A 24,748-nucleotide genomic window follows, 5' to 3' on the forward strand; every position below is an offset into this window, starting at 1 on the left:
TGATTGTCCTCAGAGATGTAGCACAACAAATTGCAGTTACCTGAGCCCCCAAAACTGCATCTTGGAGGCTTAATAAGTGCGCATACCCGTGCCACTGAGCGAACATAACTAGGATATGTCAGTGGATGGCAGGGAACCAGCATATCACACTTATGGCTTCCATACAGTCCCCAGGGCTATTGCATTTTTTTAGATCCAAAAGTTGACATGAGACGCCGTGGTGGCTTAGAGGCTATGGTGTTGTGCTGCTAAGCACGATGTCATGGGATCCCAGCCGCAGCAGCCGCATTTCAATGGGGGCGAAAGGCAAAAACGCCCGGTGTCCTGTGCATTGGAGGCATGTTAAAGATCCCCAGAATTAATCCGGAGCCCCCCACTATGGCGTGCCTTCTAATTAAATCATGGTTTTGGGACATAAAACCCCAGAATTCAATTCAATTTAAAATTGACATGGAATGTATGGACAACTTGCTTCAATTTCCCAATTAAAGTAAGGCATATAGTAGATCTAATACTTTAAACATAATTAAATTATTTTAGTTAATTAGCACATTACCATGTCCTGCCCATCCTCTAACACTTGCCACTGCTGAAACTATGATGCCAAAGGAAGCATCTATATATTTAAAAAGCCTGCTTTGAAATATTGCCTAATGTCTTCATTGAAACAGTGGTATTATGGAGATCTTTCCTTATCAGGCAAAAAAGCAGTACAAAATGTGGCGCTTTCAGAAGTTTATTCCTACATAAGGATGATAACAGCCAAAAGTAATATTAAGAGATCACAAGAATTTTTCTTATTTCTTGTTATTTTAACATACTTAACGATCCATCACAAAAAATTTACAGAACTTGAAAGAAAAAAGACACAAAAGATGTCAATGAAATCTTTGGAGCAGCATTCACAGATCATGTAAATGAAAGAAACATTGAAGACAAGGAGCATGAAGGCAAACAAAATACCTTTACAGGTTTCTCCAGCTTTAACAACCATTCAGTCACATATGAGCAGAGGTCTACCACAGCAGCATCAATATTAAATGTACGTTTCAAACAATCTCTGTACTGAAGAAGGGTTCTAGGATAGAAGAAAACATGATAACAGGTTACAAAACCATCTTCAAAACATTCAGTAAGATTCACTTGTCATACACCCCAATATGTTCCTGGGGCATATTTGCTGTCTGTTTGCACCACTTTTGAAAGAAGCATTTAATCCTTGATGGAATTCTGATACTGACATAATTGAATTTAGGAGAAAAAAAAAAGTTGGTAACACCAACAGTAAACTGCAGATTCAAAGGCTTGATGAACCTGCATGTATACGTATGCTCTGATCAGAAGTCTGCACTAGTTCAGGTAGTCACACTGTGATGTAGCTAGCACCTTGTTCAGTGTAAACCCCTAGAGTAGCCTAAAGTTAGTGCCCTCCTTTTACCTTGCAACCCAAGCTAGCAAGTAAGAGCTGTCATGTTAAGGCAGAGGAGGAGGACTGCACCTCCACACTGGTCGAGTGGAGTCACATGGTTGCACTCACTCCGTTTTTGCAGAAAAAAAAAAAAAGCCAGTGGGAGCCCACACCTGCCTTTTGTTTTCATGGTTTCTTGTTTTTCATTGTCTCGGTGCCATGTCAGTGCCTTATAGTCTTTATACTGTGTCATATGAGGCAATGCATGTGGTTTTCATGTAAGTACAGTGGCTGCCTTTCATATCACTCAATTTGAAGGACCTTGAAGGTGCATGAAGTTCGAATCCCATGAATGAAAGCTTGGATCTGTCAGTTGTCAGCAGTGTTCTTGGGTGTTGTCCCTTGAAAGCACCCTAACATTCTGTGGCATATGCTTTGTATGATCTTATTTCTGAGAACCTTGGGTGAGCTATGAAAGATGCACAGTAAGGATGGGCTAGTGCTTCTTTACAGGTTGTGGAATTTCCAACTGATGCATTTCATTCCCTTGGCACCAACTTTGTGAACACTCTCTGAATGCAAGGAACCTGTTTTTTGTTTTTAGTCATATAGCATATTCGTTTGCATTGCTGCAGACTGTCTATAATAAGTAGGAGTGTGTGAATACAGAATAGTAGATTTCAAATCAAATATCGAACTGAATCATGAAAAAAAAAAGCCAAAGACTGAATTGAACACCAAATACCAAAAAAATTTAACACAAACTTTCATGCTTCCAAATTTTGTGCAAGAAACATAGTGATGCACATGTTCAGGAGACTAATCACATTACATAACAAGAATTCTGCTAGCTATCAGTAACTGTACCTATGAATCAAGATGTATAGTATGGTCTACTCTTATTAAAGGGAACACCAAATTAGTATGTCAGCACAGCTCAGTTCGTTACAAAGGTGTGGAAAATTTTTATCGAGAATGTCTGTCGTGTAGAATGAAGTGCTTTTTTTCCCTCTGAAGCTGAACAAATAGTGAAGTTGTCCTTAATACTGATGGGGTTTTCAGTTTAACAATGAGCCATACTGTGCTTAATGACGACATTCTATTGCTTAGAAAGTATTGCTTTCCAGCTTTTCCCCAGAAACCAGGAGGGCTTTTCCATCTTTATGGCAGGTTGTTTCTGTGGGTTATCGTCAGCTCATTAAAGTCAATCTGCGTGACAGACAAAAACACAAAATGTGCATCACATCTCTCGGCACTGTTCCGTGCGGTCAGCTGCACTGCATGTGCCGACGGTAGAGCATTCTCAAATCGGGAGGCCCACGGCAAAATTGCGTGACGACCCCCCGCCCTCTTTTTTTTTTCATCTGCATCCATCACTATCTGTGTAAAGGCGTATGCGTCTGCTGCTGGTGGTCAGCGTGCTGTCACACGATATTGTCACGATGCAGAACAGGATGTGGAGACAAGGGATGATGACAAAGAAGCGTTGTTGCTGGGGCGCTTCGGCCGCCATGTTCGCAGGCGAAAGTGGCGTCTTTCTTTAAAAGCTCGGTGAGAGGGTGAGCAATGTCAAAAAAATTTTGAAAAATGGGCCAAAGTACGAACATAAGCCTATGAAGCTGCAAACGTCCTTAACTGAGCACGGCACAGGAAAGTCTTGCACGGCTCGAACTTTGGCCGGGTCTGGTTGAATTCCATTGACATCTACAAGGTGCCCAAGAACGGCTATTTCACGACGACCGAAGTGACACTTTGACAAGGTGAGCTGAAGTTTCGCAACGTGGAACACAGCAAGGGCAGTCGCAACATGCTCAATATGGGTTTTAAAGGTTGGAGAAAAATGATTATGTTGTCAAGATAACACATACAGGTGGACCGCTTCAAGCCTCGGAGAAGGCTGTCCATCATTCTCTCGAATGTCGCTGGGGCATTGCAAAGCCCGAAGGGCATGGCTCTGAATTGAAAAAGTCCATCAGGCGTAATAAAGGCTGTTTTCTCGCGATTCTTCCCATCAACAGCGATCTGCCAGTAGCCCGAGCAGAGGTCGATCAATGAAGAATATTTCGCTCCATGTAGACAGTCAAGTGCATCATCGATACGAGGCAATGGATACATGTCCTTCTTGGTGATCTTGTTCAGAAGGCGATAATTAACCCAAAATCTACAGGTGTTGTCCTTTTTCTTGACCAGGACAAATGGTGAGGACCACGGCTGTCTGGCCGAGCGGGCCGTCATCGAAATCAAAGATATCGTGGTAACTAAACAGAATGCGCCTAAGGTCTTCAAATTGAGCTGGAGATTGGTAGCGGTCATTTTATCGACGTTGTGGTCGGGTGATGAAGCCGAACGGGAGCATGCGACGATAGGGCTGACAGAAGCAGAAACAGCTAGGCGTGAGTGAAGATATCTCGTACTCGTGCACAGGTGTCAGACGGGCCACTGTCATGTTACCAGGAAGAAAATGTTCAACAGACCTAAAGTTGAGAACGGGAAGCCAAGTAGAATTATCAACAATGGTGACAACGGTACTTGGGAGCGCGACGCCATGCTGTAGAATGACATCGACAAGCTGAGAGATGATGTAGTAGCAGCTTGAGGTGGCAACTGGGCGAATTCGGCAGAACAGAGGGACGGATGATGTGTATCAGAAACAAAGTAGCTATCAGAAGGAAGGTCCAACTGCACGACACCTGTGGTGCAGTCTATTAGGGCAGAATGGGTCGAAAGAAAGTACAGCCCCAAAATCAGCTCATGCAGACAGCGCTCTAACACAATAAATAAGACGGTGGTTTGATGGCCGGCAATTGTTACTTGTACTGTACACATGCCGACAACCGGTGGTGTACTGCCTTCGGCAACGCGTACGGTACACGGTACTGCAGCCACGAGGACCTTTCTGAGCCTTTTGCGAAGGGCAACACTCATTACAGACATCTGCCCACTGGTGTTGACGAGGGACTTGACTGGGACTCCATCCACCTCAACGTCTAATATACTTCCAAGGGTACGCAATGTGATCACAGGATTTGCAGGCCGGGTCGTTGATGCAGTGTCACCTCCGGGAGCTGCACCGACTAGTTTTCCTGTAGCACGAATGTGAGGTTAGAAGATCGGCGGACCTGCGGCGAACGAGATTGACGACTTAGGGGCGATGGTGACCGGCTGGTTCTGAAGGTCGCAGGTACATTGTCGGTATTCGTTGATGAAGGGCGCACAGAGAAACTGGAAGCACTTTGACCTGGATGGTCGGACGGGAAGCTCCACCTAGGGGACGATGACCAATGACTGCGGCAATGACGAGCGATATGTCCAACACGCGAGCAATTTAAACAAATCGGCCTATCGTCTGGTGTTCTCCAGCCGGCCGGGTTACGACAACGAGTTGGAACCGCTGAAAACGGGGAAGCAGTGCTTGGGTGGGGCCGGTCCTGACTGAGAGCGGCATCACGAATGGGGCAGAGAGACGGGAGACCTAAATTTGCCATTTCTTGTCTGACAAGGGCCTGCATAAGCGAGACAGAACATGTGTTGTCTGGGCAATGCTGACGAGGAACGGCGGGAGACATGGCTTCGAGCTCATGGTGAATTAACCGCATCAAATTTTCTTGTCCAGACAGAGTAGGGTTCACGTCGCTGTTCCTCACACGAAGACGTCGAAGCTGTATTTGGGAGCCTGTTGAACTGCTGCATAATGAGGCGGCTCTTCATCAATTTGAAATTGCAGCAATCTTTGATGATCGCGTCCACTGAGTCATAGTTCTTGCAGATAACAATTGAATGCATCATCTGCTATGCCCTTCAGGATATGGCCAATCTTGTCGGTTCATGTCTTTGTCAACTTTACGACAGAGAGCGAGGACATTTTGAATATATGCCACGTAAGATTCTGTCGGCATTTGAGCACAGGTCGATAGCTCCTTTTTTGCTGTTAGCTGACGGCCAAAGGGCTTTCCAATGAGTTCTAGAAGCTTCTGCTTGCAGACGTCCCAACTCATTATGTCGTGTTTGTGGGTCTCGTACCATGCTGGCGCTGTGTCTCAGAGGTAGAATATCGCATTCGCTAGCATTAGCGTTGGGTCCTACCGATTATTTTCGTTTACATGCTCATACCAGGAAATCCAGTCTTCAACGTCTGTACCATCAATGCCATTGAAGGTCCCTGGGTCTCACGGCTGGGACAACACAACGGAGGTCAGAGTCTGCGGCACCGGAGGTGGGCAATTCGTCATTGTGGCACTTTGGCTGTCTATGATTGTGTCAGGGCTCATGCGGCAACCGCTGCGGAGCTCCGTGTTGGTACCCAGCACCTCCACCAAAATGATATGTTCGAGCCCGCCACGTAAATCCAAAGCCAGTCTTGTGAGGGGTGACTCGAAGCTACGAAAAATGACTGTTGTGCACCTACGGACGGCGTTCAGGACGTGGGGCCAACGTACGGTATTTCGCAAAGATAGCGGCTATGACGTGCAACGGTCATCCTGTGCACTTGCTTACAGTGGCGCAGGGGTTTGTTGGCTTTCTGAGGGTCATGGAATCACTGTGAATAGATCTGCGGTGATTCGGTAATGGTAACTTTAGTCGCTGACACCTGACAACACAGCTCCGATTATTCCTATTGGGCTAGATAGACTATGTGGCCAAGGCCATGGCCGTGACAAAAATTTGCCACCGGTTGATGTGATAACGAATCGCAAGCTGTCGTCGAAAGCTTGTTACTAATATGCTCCTACGTGTGGCTCATCAGTGATCGGCTGTGAGATCACACGTACGGGTTAGAGAGACGGCTGTTGCAGCGGCGTTCAGGTTCGTGGTTGACCAATCAGCAACTACCGCGAGCATGTGCCAAGTTCGTCTGTGTCCTCGCATGTGGGTAGAAAGCTCCGAACTATGCGAATCTACGTGTACTGAACTTGCTTATTCGATGCGATCAGCGTGCCTTTTCCGGTAGCTAATCGGCCCGATCATCCCGCATGCTTCCGTGCTTTCCACACACGCTGCTTTTGATGTTCCTTCTGTTCGGCTAGCGTTAATTATTTTGATCGATCTGACTGACGTAGTTGAACCTTGTACCTATAACGATTATGCGTCAAGGCACCGACCACAGCCTGGTCATTCACTGAAGGTACCGATATTTCAAAAATTTAATGTAATCTACAAATCGAACATATAATATTCAATTTCTCAAATATTATTTGAACGTTTGCTATTCGATTCGAAATCGAATATTCGAGTATTCACACACCCTTAAATTAATAGGTTCAGTGATGATGGAGACAACATGAATGCAGCTTCAAGCTAAAAGCATGTATTTAAATCTGACAAGTGCGACTGAAGTGAGCACTTTGATCTTGACGCTTTTTCTTCCGCTCACAATGCTGTAAAGCCCGATTCACACAACGGGATAGATAGCTGAGTTAGTCTGCAGACAATCGTGACTTAGCTGAGCTACAACGAATCACGATGCTATCAACTTGTCTGCGGTGTCCTTGAGTACAATGTGGTGTGATTCAGTGGCACTTAGGCTTGCCATGCTTGTTCACGGACTGAATCGGCGATCCATACCATCCTGTGCATCTATCTCTACAAGAAGTGAATGTGTGCACAAACAAGCAACAGATGGCTTGCTTCACAATCATTGTTAGTGTGCAAAGTATCTGTGTCTGACCATTTAATCAAATGTATGCTAACGGGCTTGCGATGTCAACCTATGTCTGTTTTTATTCGTTTTAGTGCCAAGCACGATGAAGGACCTAATATAGAAAGGCAGCAAGCAAGTGCACTAGCACATATTTCTATATTGTGCCCTTTGTATCATGTTTGGCATAAAAACAAAATATTATGTATTAAAGCCACTAACATGCCCTTTTATGCACAACCAATAGATCTGGTAATGCATGCAATGGCATGAAAATTTAAAAAAAATAACTCTGTACATTGCCATACATCAGCAGTATCAGAGCACAGAAACCTTGCCTCAGGCATCACAGACTAATGACACTCAGTAATGTAACATAATAATAGCAAATCACTAGCAGCATGTATTCTTTTTTACAAGCAGGAGATGTTTCAAAAACAAAACATATAGCACTACCCACTTGACTAAGATTTTACGAGCTGAGATAAGCATCTTGAGATCCAGATCTTGCAGCAGTATGGCAAGTGTCCTTAACTTCTCACATACATTTGAAAGGCTTACAAGCTGCTTCTCATGTAATGTTGCAAAATCAACATTTTCCAGGGACTGAACCAAAACCTGGAGAAAGAGTGTGAAAAAAGTACAATAACGGATTAAGTACATTGCAAATGGTTGTGCGCTTGTACTGACACATGGAAAATAAAGAGAAAGCAAGACCTCCTTTTTCGTACTTCAGACTCCATTTTCTTCCTGCTTATGGCAACTGTCCCTTGTGCTGAGGACATTATTTAAGAACTACATTACAGAAAATGCAGCAATGACAACCATAGCACTACAGGTGAGCAGCAAACATATCTTGAAGCGTGAAGGAGGGATCTCTCAGTTTTCCATAGTGCATTACAATGTATACAAACATTCAGTCCACACAAACAACTTGTTCAACAGTGTAAGCAGGACAACAGTGTACTGCCGACAACCATGATGCTGCAAGTGCAAAACAAATGTACATGTGTGCACATGTACATTTGCATTACATTTACATGTACATGTGCATTATTAGTATTAACAAACTACTGAAGTAAAATGTTGTTTAACAGAAGCCACAAGTGACTTAGTATCAATATCAATAGTTTGTTGACTCAGTATCACTCATTATACCTTTTTGCACCCACTTTAAGTGTGCCCTGAAACACCTTTGTATGAGTTCTGAGGGACCCATTGTATATATTGTCGTGTCTTTAAAAAGAAATCTTTGAAAAGGGCTTCACACGAATGAAAATATTAGGAGTGCAATGTTTATTTTACCCATTTTCCCTCAATCATCTGTTCCTTTCAGCAAGGGCAGCATCAGTAGCCCATCCTATTGTGCCTCACCATTTTTCCCCTTTCCACAGAGTGCTTATGGTAACCTTTTAAGGTGAGCTTCTGACAAAGCTGCCCAGGCACGACAAAGCAGTGGTGAATGGACAAGCGAGATGCATTAACAACTAACCGCTTCCCCATTTTCCAGTAATCCCTGCCAGACCTGGAAGGGTGGGAATGTGCATGCGAGCTTGTGCATGCAAATAAGTTGTGGTAAAAATTTCACCCAGTGGCTAATACCAATGTGTTGCTGCCACCTAATGTCAGCTGGCAGACTAGTGGCAGCTTAAGAAATGCCAAGGAGGAGTCTTCTTTTCGAAAAAAACAGGAGCTATCTCTTTATCCCACTTTTTAGCCCCTGTGCACCTTGCATTACCACAAAACTTGGCTGCAATGTTTACAGCTCTGTGGTCTACCCATGGAATGACATGTTTACTCACCAAGGTAATGGGGAGGCTCAGGACTATTTAATATCAAGAAACACAACAAACACTTTTGTTGTGACCAGTGACAGTAAGAAAATATAACAAATAAAAAAGCATAAAGTTGTGATGCTTACTTGCAGTAACCTTATGTATGAATCTAAACTTAGGTTCTTGCGTGAAATTTTATATGAGCTTAAAGAGACACAAAACAACAACACTAAATCAGCTCAGACTAGTAAAGTATTCATTGAAAACAATATTTTCATTCATTTTGCAACAAAAAATTATTAGTATTGCTGTAGAATATAAAGGCCGAACTCCTATCTCTCTCTCGAATTTTATGCCAAAACCTCAATGCTGGTGTACCAATATGACTTCAGGAATTTCTATGTATCTTCTCGTACCTTGGCACAGGAAAAGTTCTCAAAACTTGCTAGGCTGAGTCTTTGGTTCTTTTAGAATGCAATGCAGTCCTTCTTTACTGACAAATGATTAACTATGCCCGTGTAGACTGCGTCTTTTCTGAATTACAAAGCCTTTTGCCATGGTAATTGTGGCTATTTTGAAATTGCAGAAGTACAATTTAGTAATGCAGTTTAGTTTTTCTTTAGTGTCTTTTTAAACCTGGTATGTCAGCTAGAATTTCGGTGTGCTGTCTCTCAACACGTTCTGGTGCTCAGAATTCATTAAATGCTGTGTTAGCACTGTCGCTTTCCTGGACAGTGTGCAATATTACCTTTTTTGGTGACAAAGCATGTAATAAGCTGCCAATAAATGAAATTACAGCCATCAACTAACCCAATCTGTCTGAACCTCTATTATCAACCATGAGGTGGCATTTTTAATACAGTTACTGTTCATCATTTTCACACGATGACCAACGTGTGGCAGTAGTAAACAAATAAATAAAGAAATCTTTTGCAGCTCTCATACTACAAATCTGTTAGTATAATTATTTTTAAATTAACAAGAAATATAATCAGTTTCTTTTACAGTGCTTACCATCTGCAGCTGCACGGTCTGGTTCGAAAGATTGCCAAGAGTATCTTCCACTTTACCGAGATGTTTTCCATACACAGTTTTGTACTGCAAGAGTTTATAAAAGCTTTGTTTCACAGGGTATTAGCTCAGTTGTGTGCAAAGGCGAGCATAAAGTAACTGTTTCATAATCTCCATAATATACACTCCTTGGCATCATCACTATAATATAACCAACATATATACATGTATCATAAGAGAAACAAAGTGGAAACAAAAGTATATTTATTTGTTATTTTTATTAGCAGACATTACTGGCATTCTTGAAACATATAAAAGGAGTACGACAAATCATTTCTGAAGAATCCTGCAAGGTGGAGAAAGTGTCATGAAAGGGAAAATCTTCCCTTTCATATAGATGGAGTGGAGCTATAAAATGCTTAAGGTTTATAATCAAAGCAAACATATAATTAGATTTAATTTACTGTAAAAATAACATTGTAGCAGTAAATATGACTATGAAGTGTCTGAATGACAGCTAACATATCTCCAAAGTGCACTCATTACATAAAAAATGCAAGATTGAAAAACTTTACATGTAGGCACGAGGTGGTATCACAAAGTTTCGAGACTGGCTATGTTTTAAAAACGTAATTTAACTAAATAGTTCCCTAGCACAGTAATACAGCACTTTCAATGTTCCTATCCCTTTTCAAATATTTACTGGAAGTATTTTTTCTTGTACGAGTCAAGCAACTTTTGCAATTCAGTCTTGATTTCAGCAGTCGTGTCAGAACAGCGACTCTCGAGTTGGGTTTTTAATTTTGGAATTAGATAAATTACTTTTTTCAAAACAGAGCCAGTCTCGAAGCATTTTGATACCATCATGTATATTCACGTTAGCTCAAATGCAGCGCTAGCACTCAATCTGATAATATCCCCCAATGCAGATAACCATGCTAAAGCTTAAAAAGTTGTTGAGTTCCCTTCCATAAGCTTGAAGAATGGGGGTTAATCGAGGGGCCCGATTTTTTATTAGTCATATTATAAGAAGCCAACAAACACTTTACTTTACACTTAAATAAGCTTATGCTGCAATTTTCTGTCTGATAAACTTGAGCCAATGGCAAATTGCATGTCTCCAGCACATGGTGAACATTGTAAACTCATGTGTACTGACACTAACTATACAGGTTTATAATCGCTTACACTGGGTGCTGTACCTTGGAGCACTGTAAACTCACGTAGGCGCTCAAGGATGTGATATCTATATCTAGAACTAAGTTTCGCACCATTCCCTTGTCTTTATATGCATACATGCAGGTGCTAGGGAATGCCACTCAACACAGATAAAAGTGTATTACTCTGAATGGCGTACAAGCAATTACCAAACTACTTTGGACTTACAACTTAGATTCAACACCTCTTTATGAAGTAAGCAGCTACAAATACAGTCAAACCTTGATATATGGAACAGCGCTGTTATCGCGAAATATAGTTCGATATAGCCAGAATTCTATATATAAAGTAAGGTAAAAAATGCGTCAAAAGCTTCTGCAGATCAATCAATGAACCAAGGGCATGATCGGGGAAGATTGTTTGGAGCGCGCGTTCGGTTGCGCCATGCGCAGTTGGCCTAGGCCGCGCCGACTTCAACAAATTTTCAACTCTTTTCAATTCAACAAATTTTTAAAATCTTATTCTCCCGCCAAACTACTGGAAATTAATTGCTTCTAACTGCTTGAGCTTGGAAGAAAAAAAAATGACTTGAATTCCCCCTTAAGTTACTTCATTCTAACAATTTATCCCTCAACCCATCTCTATGTTTATCACAGTTATCGACTAGACCCACTCGTCACCGTGCACGGCACATGTTAACGCTATTTTTGCGCAAACAGACACATAAAAGTATTTTCCCCCCATACAATAACAAAATGGAAATGTCTAATTGAATGCAGGTCCTAATTTTGTATTAATCATTTTCTGTTTTATTGTGATAGCAAATATATGGATACTCCAGGCTCATTTCCGCTGTCACCGTCACTGCGATGTTCCGTATAAAGTCCAAAGGCGATAACATCATCCCCATGCGCCATATGCTGTATGTGTGAGTGAAAGCATGAGAGGGTGAGCCGACAATGGCGGCTCAATCTCGCGTGCGCAAGGGAGGAAGCAGGGGAGGAAGCACACTGTCTTCCATTGCATGTCAGGCACTGGGGGGAGGGGTTCTACACTGGCAGCTGATGCGTACGGCTGGATGCGCAGGCCATATCATGAAAGCGATCTGCGATGGGGACAGAGTCTAGACATCTAGGAAAGGGTCGATAGCTTCGTGTGTGCTGTGTTCTCGCCGCTTAGTTCACGTTGAAGCGAGAGATAGCATGAAGGTCAATTCGCTCACTGCTGCTTCTTCGTCACAATCACTCTCTTTCTCTCTTTCTGCTGCTGCACTTCCTCCCTCCAGCGTTTTGACAGCGAATTTGCACAGTCAGTGAGTGATGTGCGTTCATGTTTGCTTGAGCGTGCGTGGCGCCATGCTTGTTAATTTAGTTAGTAAGCGAATGTTTACAAGTCTATACGGCCGATAAAGCTACTATCTTTACTTTGTACTATAGATGTCTACTAATTTGTTATCGCAATCGATGCTTCGCCTTTCGAGTGAAACTGACTTTTTTCATTGTTGTATTCTTCTTGGTTGTCTCACTTGTTGCCATTGCATGTATTTGTTCTCCTCCCTGCTTGGACTATCTGTCTGCAGTGTTAAATAAATAAATAAATAAATAAATAAACAAACAAACAAACAAACAAATGAGGAGTGCAACTGTCCAGCTTCATGGTGAACTGTATTGCAGAAGATACTTACTACTTTCCAATGAGCATATGAAGAATGAACCAAATCAAGTCCCAAAGTAAAAAGTACTAGCTTTCCCTCGTTTGTCACATCATCACCAAATGAGACCCGCTCTAACAGTGCTTTTGCTGATTTCACCGAGGCAACTGCCACCTAGAAACATGAAGAAGCAGAAAGACAGAGGCAGCATCAGTTTTCAAAATACAAATATTGGGAAATCATTATATCTACACAATAACACACAAATGAACAAACAATAAATGTTTACAACAAACCACAAAATTAACTATATATTCCTTATTGTCTACAGCTGTATGTACAATGGAAAGATTTCACACATCTGAACAAAATACATTGGGCAGCGATGGATCAGCCACGTACATATATGTAAGCATCTCAAGGAACTTCACTTTCTAGCAAGCCTTGCATGGGTTGCAAGCACCAGCAAGTATACTGTTGTTGCTATTCTCATTGGTTTCAATAAAAAAGCTCTGCAGGTAAAAGCCATTCTCATCCCTCTGAAAGTGATCCAAGCTATCTGAAACTTCATATTGCAGTACTGTTCTTGGGAATCTTATTCCATATACAGCCAAGTTGTGATACTCAAGTAATTTGAGACTCTGGAAAATAAAATAAATTCTCAGAAATTGGCTTGGCTTCAATGTTTTCAAAGCATTTTGAAGCAGATTAGTAAAAGCAAGGTTTTCGATTAATTCAATCTTTCTGGCTGGATTCCCAGGGCTGAGCAAAGCAGCCAAAAACATTCGGTGACATTTGTACAACATGAATAGTAGAAATCCAAGTCAAGTGTTACCCTTGCCATCCTGGACATGCATCATGTGCAAGAACTCTCTTCTCTCTGCCATGGAACTTGGCAACACCCAGTCGCTCACTCTTGCACATTTCTTTGTGTGTGTATCGTTTTGTATAATAGCTCGAAACAGATTTTCTGACCATATTTTGTTCAACTTGAGATAATTAAAACAAAAATTTGAGCTCTACCAAAAGCTCGAATTCACATTAGTCGACTGCAGTCTTTCCATCAACTCTACGGTCTATCACTGACTGCAACAGGTGCTGTACAACAGAGTATAGCTGCCCATTTCCAGTTGCTCGTTGTCTCCTGTAATCTCAAGCTAAATGCCCAGGGTTAGACTTCACCACTTGCCACTAGATTTGCGAGCTGCGTTTGGTCAAGTATCAGATTGATGGCAAAGCACAACTCTTTTAAGGTGTGTTACCAGTGAAAACACAATTCCTCTCTAAACCAGCCCCTGCTTAAGATATTTCAAGCATCCTTACGCACTCACTTATGTGTTGTGGAAAGATTGATATTTATGGCTTGTTTTAATTATTAAATGAAGAAAAATGGATAATAGGCCTCTTTAGAGCTGGCTAACCCGAGTTTATTCTGTTCAAAGGTTATATGCACTTTCTTAACCACTGGCGGAAGTTTGTATGAAATTAAAACTAACACCACATGACCACAGAAACTGGCGATATTACGCAAATCAGCAGTATATGTGAAGCTTCATTTGTTAAATTTGGTCCTGGTGCACAACAAAAGTGTTAAAGGTCAATCTGTGATGCTTCATCATCAAAGCTATTTTCTCTTCTCAGCAAGACATGCACAACATGCAACGAATTGCCAAATATGTACACATGCTTTCCATTCTCTTGTTTGGCATGTGTATTGCTCACTTCAACAATGAGAACACAATTACAATCAATATGTTGATGCTGGCCAGCATTGAAAGTGCTCACCACAACATTACAGCATAACTCATAAGGAACTAGGGACCAGTCATTTAAAACATATCCATAAGAAATGACTAGCTGCAATGTGAATAAAAGAAAATCTCACCACAGCCCTCCTCAGCTGTGGTGAGTTTTCACCACAAAGGACAATGCATTTCTCAAACTAGAAAACTGCAAACCTTTCCTTTCATTTTTATTAAAACTTGATTTCCCTGAATTCCTTATTGTGGGAACACTTATAACTGCAACACTTATGACAGTGATTTATTAAGGAATAAATATTCCTCAATAAATCATTGTATGCTCCATCACGCATTAGGGTACGCAATAAACTATACTATAATACCTGTGCCACACAGGCACAAAAAATGACATTAACTGCTTCATGCCTTAAAGTTTGTCACCATTCATGCTGTGCCACTCAGACATACTTACTGGCATTCAAACTTAAATGCCATTAATTATGCCTGTGTGGCATTAAGACTTAGTGCTGTTAGTGGTGTTCTTATTTATTTCTTATTGGGCCGTCGAACGCTCCCAATGTTAGCAGTTGCAGCTGCACATGAAAGGCACATTTCTGAAGTACAGTAGAATCTTGCTAAACAGAATTTCAAGGGACCGGAGAAATACGTTCGCATTAGCAGGAGTGCAGTTTACTCAGGAAAATGTGCAGGGGTGCATACTGTATGACATACACTGTATTAACACTGTTCAGCAATGCTGGGCATCAAGAAGCGAATTTAGTAGCTAGTTCTTCCTGTGATTTGGGTGCTGTCAGCGACTTCTATTGACTTGGCTTCGCTAGTATGGTTTCGAGGAAGCACTGGCGACATATCAAAGCAACAACTGCTGCTCTTACTACTAAACTCTGAGGCTGAATTAGCACAAGGTCGTGCTGGTGGAGTCCAAAGTACCGAATGGCATGCCGTAAGGCATTCGAAATTTCGGTCGTTCTTATTTCAGCCATCTATGAGACAAATGGCTGTGCTGCCAAGCTGTCCAGACTGCACATGCTATACATTAAAAATCTATCCAATTTTTGCTTGCTTGAGTCTTTGCCACCACCCTTTAAGGATGGTTTCCTGCATAGATGACAGGTATGGCAAAACAAAATCAGATCTTGAATTTCCACAAAAAAAGCTCTTTAGACCTTTTGGTTTGCAACCATGCTGTATATCTGTCACATAGTAGACATCTTAGTTCAATGCGCAGTCTATGCTTACTACATTACTGCTAAATCATTTCAAGAATATCATTTCTGTACTCCCATTGTAACTAATGGATGTTGGCATAGTACATTTCGAGGGTCTTCTTATCACTAAAAATAAGATTTTTAACTTTTTAATTGTTCAATACACATGACGGGTCTCTAAAACTGCCCTACAGAAGATAAATATGATGTAATACGTTAAGCAGAAAATCCCATTTTCCCCTTAACTCTTTCGTTACTGCTAGAAATGTGTTCATTTTCAGTGGTTTCATGTTTTAACATCTTATTTCAGCATAGCAGCAGTATAGCAGTAATAATTGCTCACACAATTTCTGAGAATTCTTATGTGAATCTTCAAAGAAGCTCCTCAAGGAGCACAACAGCAATAATTTGCTATTTTCAGTATAAGTGCTGAAAGCAAAATAAATCTGAAATATCCATATATGCACCTGGTTCCTAGTCCCCAACGTTTGTAAGTTAAATAATGCAAAAAAAAAAAGAATTATGAGGGTTTGTTAGTGTCAACAGAAGCCACAGTGATGCCCATGCTATGTGGGAAAACAGTAACTTCACAAATGCAAAAACAGCCAAGTTCCTATTGTACAGGGAGCATGTGTTTTTACTCATTGCAGCAGGCACTTGGTTTGTTTTTTACTGCATCCTTTAGGCTTGCGAAAGAATGGTTGTCAGGTCAGGGAGCATGTAGAAGCCTCCTCATGCTTGGTTATTGTGTTCGATCAGCTTTTATGCGCAAGCGAGGTGGTCTAGTGTGCATTTAACTGGTCCTGGAGCCTCCACATACTTTGCTAAGTTCCTGTACAGTGTTGTTCAGCAATGTGGAGTGTTTCATGATATTGTACAGTAATGAACAAGGGCGATTGCACAGGTGGTGTTCAAAATGTAAGAGATTAGACAGCTAACCAAGCTTTGGCTGAAGTCGGTATGTAATCGATTGTGTGCTCTTGTGTGAGCGAAAATGAATGAATGAATTCTGGGTTTTTACATGCCAAAACCATGATTTGATTATGAGGCACGCCGTAGTGGGGGACTCCAGATTAATTCTGACCACCAAGGGATCTTTAGCATGCCTCCAATGCACGGGACACCGGGCATTTTCGCATTTTGCCCCCATAAAAATGCAGCTGCTGCAGCCGGGATTCGATCCCACGACCTTGTACTTAGCAACGCAACGTCATAGCCGCCAAGCCATCATGGCAGGTTGAATGTGTCAGTGAAAACCCCCCCCCCCAACGAGAAGGGTTGCTCATGATAATTTGTACACATGCTGTCAAAGCGCTGATGGATAAAATCAACCCACAATGAGGAAAATAAAGCTGCACTTGATATTAGTCGAACACAATTATCAAACTAACACATACTCATGAGCATCTACTGTTGTTTGAGAAATCGATAAAATCGGAAAATTGACAACCTGAGAACAGTTTCTGTGTCTTCACTGCAGCTGCCACTTAAAAATTATGCTGCTGAATTGGCTAAAGAGCAAATATTGAATCTTTTTATTGAAGAAGTGCTAGGAGCACTGGAGGATAGTTTCGACGATACCTCCAGTCGAAGTTTTATTTTTCGAGCCTCCCCAATCTGCTGAAAATTGTCAAATCTGACAAATAGGCGAAGTTCAGTTGTCATTTCAGATGACGCATGATGTTGCTAGAATTCCAACGTCAATGAGTCACTGAAACTGATCAGTTTCTATAGGAGCAGCAATGAAAGAGTTAACGTTGTGACACACCTTAAAAATAAGATGTTGAATGATAGGCCATACCTCTAACAAATCGAAAAGATCTTTGTCTTCAGACGTGTTGGAGGCTCGACATCTTTCAACTAGTGTTTGACACGTGGAGTCAAACTTCTTAAGAACCTAAAAAAAAAATGAGTTTTTTAATGAAGTAATAAGACAGCACGAAATCAACGTTTGTAAGGGGGCAAAGTTCAAATGATATGCGATGTGATCTTACTGTGGATAAAACGTTGTTTGCGATGCTGCAGTCTATCACAAACTCTTTTGGGTTCACGAAACACATGTCCCTCAGGAGGCCTGTTAAAGCGACAATACCGTTATTGTTAACTGAGCGTTAGCCCCCGCGATACAAAACCATGCGGCATAACTGCGAGCGACTGCACTTAAGCTGCAGATGTGCTTGATTGTATCGTTTCTCACCTATGTATGACTGTTCCGAAGATCCGCTTTGTACGCTTTCCTGAAAATAGCTAAGGAGGCGAAACGCTTGCACTGATCTAATGCAAAAAGGCTTCAGGTAAGAATGCACTGCGCTGAATGGATAAGTTTGCATGTGTTGTGTTTTGCTTGCCGTCCCACAGCTGCGCATCGGCCGATGAGGTGCCTTAGCGGAGGGCCATGGATTAATTTCGACCCCTTGAAATTTTTTAACGTGTACCCAAAGCACGGTACACGAGCGCTTTTGATTTCCGCTATAATGAATATGTGGCCGCCGATGCTTCATCCATGCATCCAACTGGCCCTGGAGCATCCATACACTTTGTTAAGTTCCTGTGTAGTGCTGTACAGTAATGTGGAGTGTTGCACGATATTGTACAGTAATGAATAAGGGCGATTGCACAGGCGGTCAAAGTGTAAAAGATTAGACAACTAGTCAACTTCCGGCCGAAGGTCGGTCTGTAATCGACTGCGTGCTGTTGTGAGTGAAAACCCCGCACTATTTTAATTTGCAAATAATATGCATACCTTACAATGCTAGATCTTTGTGTACCACACTAGTAATGTGCACAATTACAGCGCAGAAGAAAATCAAGCAAGAGAAGGATACGATCAAAGCAGACGCAGTTTGCGCCATCCAATTCTGGTTTCTCTCGGACATTTTGAACTTCGTCGGAGCCCCGTCAATAACAAAATTAAACGAAGATACTGTTTTGTTCGCTTAAGTAGGCATTACTGCCTTTTCAGACGTAAAGTTCAGGCACACATATAGAGGATGCTTTCTAATACAAGTGGGAACCTCAAAACAAGAATCCCGCTATAACTTCGTACATGGTCGCCGGATGCAATGTCCGAAACGGTCCAAAACACGCATGACATTTTTGTTGCTCAGTGTTTCCTGATTCTGGTGTTTCATAGATAAAACGAAACGGGTGTTTTAGAGATACTACTTGATTATGCACTCGCCACTGGATTATAGCCATAGCACTTGATTATAATTTATAAATTCAATGAATTCAGCCCCTTCGTTTGAGGAAATTGGCAACATTGCAGTGCACCAAAAGCATGGCCTTTGAGACTTTAATGTGCAGTTGCAACAGCGGATCGCCGTTATCTCGGAGCAAATGCAAAGCCTAATGCCCATGCGGAACTTCTAATGTCACAAAGTTGGGCAGCACATCACAGGAACTTAATGGTTGCATATCGCTTCCCAACCGCTTCACTGCGCAACGCAGAGTAGTTCCTGCAGTTATTTTTGGCTCCTTTCGATGTAAGTGTGCTCGATCACTTTGACGCAGCCGTCGTCGAGGTGAGTGGGCGTGGGAGAGCCCAGTTCGCGCTTTAAGACATCATAGACTTCTTGATGCCTTATGAAAGAAATTTTTATTTACAGCACTAAATAAAGAACTTCTTATGGTGCTCAATAAATGATAAACAGATGATCGCGGACTTTTTTTTTTGCGTTACCATGGAAACAAAATCCCAACAACTCATACAAACACGACCGGCGAATTTTTTCAGCATCTGCCGTGCGCAAGCTGATACTTGATTGTGGGCGCGCAGCTTTAGACATGCATATAAGGTACTTGAAGACGCTAATGCCCCCTCAGGTGCGTACAAGTCTGTCTGAAAGAGAAATTGTTCAAATATTCGCCCATATCATCGTTAAATTGGTTCCAGTATTCTTGTATCATATCGCTTAAACGAAACTCGTACAGTAAGAATGCTAGCAAGTGGAGGTGCAATGTCTTTCGCCTTATTTCTTAGTAACGTGCGTTAAAGAAATTTCCGGGTAAATTAGTTCTCCTAGTGATAATGTTTAACTGGAACGTTCTGTCGTGGTATCCAATTTTCGTAAAAAGGTAGCTAGTAATGCAAAATCGAGTTATTGACATATTAAGCACCCCATATACTTAAACATACGCTGCAGAAAGAATGACATTTCTAGCCTGTTATGTTCAAGCGTTATATAGCACTTTTTCAACTGCTGGAGAGAGTTAATTGCGAGATCGTAAGTATTGCAAGTTATGGAACCGAAAGTAAAGCATTGCGTCTTCTTCCCGCCGTTTTTTTTTTTTTTTTTTCTTTTCACGCCTTTAGTCCCTGAGTTGCAACTTTCGCGTTTTTCATGCTACTTGGATTTGCTTTCAAGATGAAAAACCACCAGTTTGTGCAATTTGCCATTCTGATATGGAAAAGAGATATATGCATGTGCTGAAGAAAACTTTGTGAACCTTCAGCTACAGCTGTCACTAGGCGACAGCATTAATTTGGTCTGGCCTGTGGCTTTCATATGTATGCAGCACACCGATGTAATAAGAGGAAAAAATCACTACATATATCCTAAGAAAAGTTTGCACCGCTTGTCTTTTCCAAACAATAACTGTCATCCAACGAACGGCACGCGCGTTTCAGCGTGACACGTACACTTAAATGGTGTAAACGCTTTTAGAATGTATACTACGCTCCAAACGCGCGCGCCCGCACGCACGCACGCACACACACACACACACACACACACACACACGCGCGCGCGCGTGTGCATATTGTAGACAGAATTAACTTATTGTGCTGAGTGCGCGAGTCTAATGAAAGGTGTGGACCTCTAACTTGGTATGCCAACAACGTTTAGTCTTCTTACGTACACTCGGCTCCGTTCCCGCGCTCTACACAAGGGTGACGCCGACTATACGTTATTGCTTTGGGTGGAGTAAACGCCTTTCTCTTTCCTCACATTCTCACGCTTTTTGCTTTGTATTTGCTGTTGTACGCTCTCTGCGCAAAATATGAATCATACTAAATAAAATCAGCGCTGCCACAGGCTGTGCTTTCTAGTTTAACATCGTGGTTAAGGAGGCTTCCCGACAGCAATTAAACATCGGGACCTCCTGTTTCACGAGCCTGCGCTTGCTCTTTACGTACGCTTAGCTAAATGTGTGCTTCAAGAGTTTGCCTATACAGCACCGGTCCAACGCTACTTTTGTTGTGTATTTGTATGCGTGTGTGCGTGTGCGCATGTTAGACACATGGAAGGCCGTATATGAGTGGCATCCAAACGCAGGACGGGGCGGCCAAGGTGGTGGCGATGGCATGGTCTCCCAACAACGTCAAACTGGCCGTCTGCACGGCTGACAGGGTCGTGCTGCTTTTCGACGACATGGGAGAGCGCCGCGACAAGTTCTCTACCAAACCCATCGACTCCAAGGTGCGCGCCAAAATTTATATCCACTGCACTCATTTGTGAGGGACACGTTGCGAGGACTTGTAAAACGCTCGGCAATTCCATCGATTGGATGCCGGTTATTAAAAAAGCCATTATTAATATTATTATTATTATTATTATTATTATTATTATTATTATTATTATTATTATTATTATTATTATTATTATTATTATTATTATTATTATTATTATTATTATCTGTACCGCTCTGTCACAGCGCTGACAAGAAGCTACCTACATACTGCTACGTTCCGTCAGAACTTTATGCGGTTACAAGTGGAGTTCCTCAAAGGTCTGTCCTGGGCCCTCTTCTTTATTCGCTGTTTATTAGCAACCTTTCTGCAGTCATTCAAAACTCTTCAATTTTGTTATATGTTGATGACGCGAAACTTTTCAAAGCGTTAAAAAACGTAAATGAATGCGCCGCTCTTCAGAAGGACATTGCGAACTTTGCGTCATGGTGCGCTGAAAACAAGCTGGTCATAAGTGCATCAAAAACGAAAGTTGTAATAAGCTTCACGCGGAAGACTCCTATAGCGTTAAAGACGTTCTCCTGCCAAGAGCTCGGGGAACGAAGGAACTTGGAGTTTACTTCGGTAGCTCTCCGAGTTTCCCGCCCCACGCTCAACAGACGGGGCAGCGCGCACTTCCAACGCTCGGCACAGGATGTCGGGTGACGAGAGACTTCAAACCACGACCTACTGTATATTATACAGTGGGTCGTGCTTCAAACAACCTGGGCCATTTGTAACTTTATGTAAGAGCGTATGCCTTCCAGTTCTTGAGTATGCCTCCGTAGTTTGGGACGGCACTTGTCGGTCAAATTGGGAACTTCTCGAAAATGTGCAAAAAGAGTGCACATTTATATTTAAACATCGATTCTGTCAAAAGCCTTTCATCTCCACAGAGCTAACACAGACCCTCACCTGTGGACGCAACAAATCGGATGTTCTTTTTCTTCACAAATTAATGCGTGGAAAAATATGCTGCTCGCACTTGCTTTCTAATATGTGCTTTTATATTCCGCAGAAAGGCACAAGGCAACAGCGCGCCTTTCAGCCTTCAGATTTTTTGTGACTCTCTATCTAGAGTGCAGGCGACATATAACGCTCATTCACAGTGGCTGGATGTCTTCATGCGTAATTTTAATATTTTCCTGAAAGGAGTTCCAGAGGAAGTTCAATAACTGAACAAAAACTCTCGTGTCTGTTGTGTGTTCCGTCGTTCTGTAATCCTTTATTATGTTTCTCGGCTATTGCTTTGTATTCTCTTCGTGTACACATTTTATGCTCTGTTCTTTTTATGTGTGCGCGCGTCTGTATATGTGTGTGTATGAGCTTGCCGCACACTTTTGGTTGCGCAGACAATCATTTGTTAATCATCACTCAATTAACACTTCTGTAAGAATTCTTAGGGGCCCAGAAGTGTGAAAATGGGGGTTTGTGTGAGATGCATTTGTGTATTCGCTCTTGCACCGAAGCGAGGCAGAAGTCTCTATGCATATATGTTTACAAAAATGACGACTGTCATTGTTGCGCGTTGTTTTCCAGCACTTCTAAACTTGGGATTTACATATACACGGTTAAGTTGTGTATCTATGCAAAATCGCAAGATGGTTAACCGAATCGACAGATGGATTACAGGACAGTTTTATAAATGCTGGTCGGTCGTCACTAGCGGTGTCTCGCAGAATTGCCATTGTGGTCTACCATTTGTCTATTTCGTCGTGCCTCTTATATAATGCGTTCCGTGTAGTGTGTTTATCCAAGGTGCAATGTTTTGCTATTAGAGCGTTTTAGTGTACCGCTACGCTGGACTCTGTCGTAGTATTCAATGCTTATTTGATGCGCAGTAGCGAACATGCTCAAGTAATGGTGATGACCTACGCGGATATATTATAACAGTGACATATAAATGTATCTGACAAACATTTTCAAGCTTCTACTTAGCAGGCGCTGTACATCATTTCCTTTAGAATATGTAAGGTGTCGTTTTACTAGTCTCTCTCTCTCTCTTTTTGAGTGTGTGAAATTATCCTCATGAAAGAATGTAGATGTTCTCACAACTCCTTTCCTATTTGAGTTCCGGAACACGTAATCATATGTAGCATAAGCACATATAATTTTTCACGCGAAGTCAGAATCACCTGTAGAACGCATTTTCTTTCTTCCTTTCTTTCTTTCTTTCTTTCTTTCTTTCTTTCTTGCCTTCCTTCCTTCTTCACGTTTACCAGCGTTTGTGACTGCCGCAATTCAGACTCTAGGCATAGTTTCGGAATTGCGGAACTATAGTGTGTTAGGAACCGCTCTCTCAATGACTGTGCCTTTCATTGTGAAGTATGTGAAGTCACTGTCAAGACATTGTGGGGTCTATCCTCAACAAATGTAATACAACAACTGCATTCTTATTGCATAAGCCACCCGCCGTAGTTGCTCAGTGGCTATGGTGTTGGGCTGCTGAACACGAGGTCGCGGGATCGAATCCCGGCCACGGCGGCCGCATTTCGATGGGGGCGAAATGCGAAAACACCCGTGTACTTAGATTTAGGTGCACGTTAAAGAACCCCAGGTGGTCAAAATTTCCGGAGTCCTCCACTACGGCGTGCCCCATAATCAGAAAGTGGTTTTGGCACGTAAAACCCCAAATATTATATTATTATTATTGCATAAGCCCCTAGTGAAAGAAAGGGCGCGATATGTGAACTAAGAAAGGAAAGAAGATTTAAGGGCTATAGCGACTCTGTAGTCAATACAAATAGGCAGCGCGTACGACACCACCTTTGTCCTTATTTCTCGGATACGATGTACCGAAGGGAAATTAGCACCTGAGGGCTGATCAGCTCTCGTTTAAGTGGCGCTCCAAAATTACTTTGTGAAACCGGTCAACCCACACCGCGCGCACCTCCGGTGGCCTATAGGAAGAGGCGCAGGTACCCAGATGGAGGCACAGAGAGTCAAGACGCAAAACGACCGTTTTAATGCGAAAGCATTATATGCCCCATTGAGCGAAAATCCTTCGTAGTCGGCGTGACCAAAAGATGGTACTAAAAATAAAAAAAATTAAATTATTGAGTTTTACGTGCCAAAACCACTTTCTGATTATGAGGCACGCCGTAGTGTAGGACTCCGGAAATTTCGACCACCTGGGGTTCTTTAACGTGCACCTAAGTATACGGGTGTTTTCGCCCCCATCGAAATTCGGCCGCCGTGGCCGGGATTCGATCCCGCGACCTCGTGCTTAGCAGTCCAACACCATAGCCACTAAGCAACCATGGCGGGTGGTACCAAAAATTGCCGACGGCGTAAAGTCTAAAAACAGGTCAGAAAACGCTCGCATTGACCTCTTTATCAGGGAGGTTCCTGTACACAAAGTAAATCAATTGCCCTGAAAAGAAAATTTGACACATTTCGATCTTGGTGGCCATCGAACCCGGGACTCCGGGGTGCGAGACGATGAAGCTTCCCGACGCCACGGTGGCTCCACGGTTCTGGCTGGCTAAAGGTGTGGCCTAGTGCGTGCATCATTGGGCTCGTGACGGCGGAGCCAAGGGCGAGGAGGTGGCGCCATGTCATGGGTGTATAACATGAGCGCATTCATGAGGTTCCGAGGTAGGGCTAAATGTTCATTTTTTGTTTTTACAAGATGGTGTGGACACAAACTGAAAAACAACAACTAAAAAGAATACGCAGAACCAACGCAAA

General features: G+C 42.3%; 2 protein-coding genes across 4 annotated transcripts in view; one reads left to right on the plus strand and one right to left on the minus strand.

Moving 5' to 3' along the window:
- LOC142582294 (FIGNL1-interacting regulator of recombination and mitosis-like) overlaps window positions 1-18,686 on the minus strand; it is a 43,318-nt gene extending 24,632 nt beyond the window's left edge. For all 3 annotated transcript variants that reach the window (XM_075691850.1, XM_075691841.1, XM_075691859.1), the window contains exons 1-8: window positions 18,435-18,686; window positions 17,807-17,846; window positions 17,604-17,683; window positions 17,411-17,506; window positions 12,672-12,812; window positions 9,833-9,916; window positions 7,504-7,661; window positions 964-1,078 (exon numbers count right to left, since the gene is read on the minus strand). In XM_075691850.1, the coding sequence (XP_075547965.1) occupies window positions 964-1,078; window positions 7,504-7,661; window positions 9,833-9,916; window positions 12,672-12,812; window positions 17,411-17,506; window positions 17,604-17,683; window positions 17,807-17,846; window positions 18,435-18,485 (765 nt within the window). In that variant the 5' untranslated portion in view covers window positions 18,486-18,686. The remainder of the gene's footprint in view (window positions 1-963; window positions 1,079-7,503; window positions 7,662-9,832; window positions 9,917-12,671; window positions 12,813-17,410; window positions 17,507-17,603; window positions 17,684-17,806; window positions 17,847-18,434) is intronic.
- Window positions 18,687-19,358: 672 nt separating this feature from the next.
- Oseg2 (intraflagellar transport protein Oseg2) overlaps window positions 19,359-24,748 on the plus strand; it is an 85,799-nt gene continuing 80,409 nt past the window's right edge. The window contains exons 1-2 of the mRNA XM_075691871.1: window positions 19,359-19,434; window positions 20,886-21,029. Of these exons, the coding sequence (XP_075547986.1) occupies window positions 19,396-19,434; window positions 20,886-21,029 (183 nt within the window). The 5' untranslated portion in view covers window positions 19,359-19,395. The remainder of the gene's footprint in view (window positions 19,435-20,885; window positions 21,030-24,748) is intronic.

This window comes from Dermacentor variabilis, chromosome 1, assembly GCF_050947875.1.
Source record: "Dermacentor variabilis isolate Ectoservices chromosome 1, ASM5094787v1, whole genome shotgun sequence".
Taxonomy (NCBI): Eukaryota; Metazoa; Arthropoda; class Arachnida; order Ixodida; family Ixodidae; genus Dermacentor; species Dermacentor variabilis.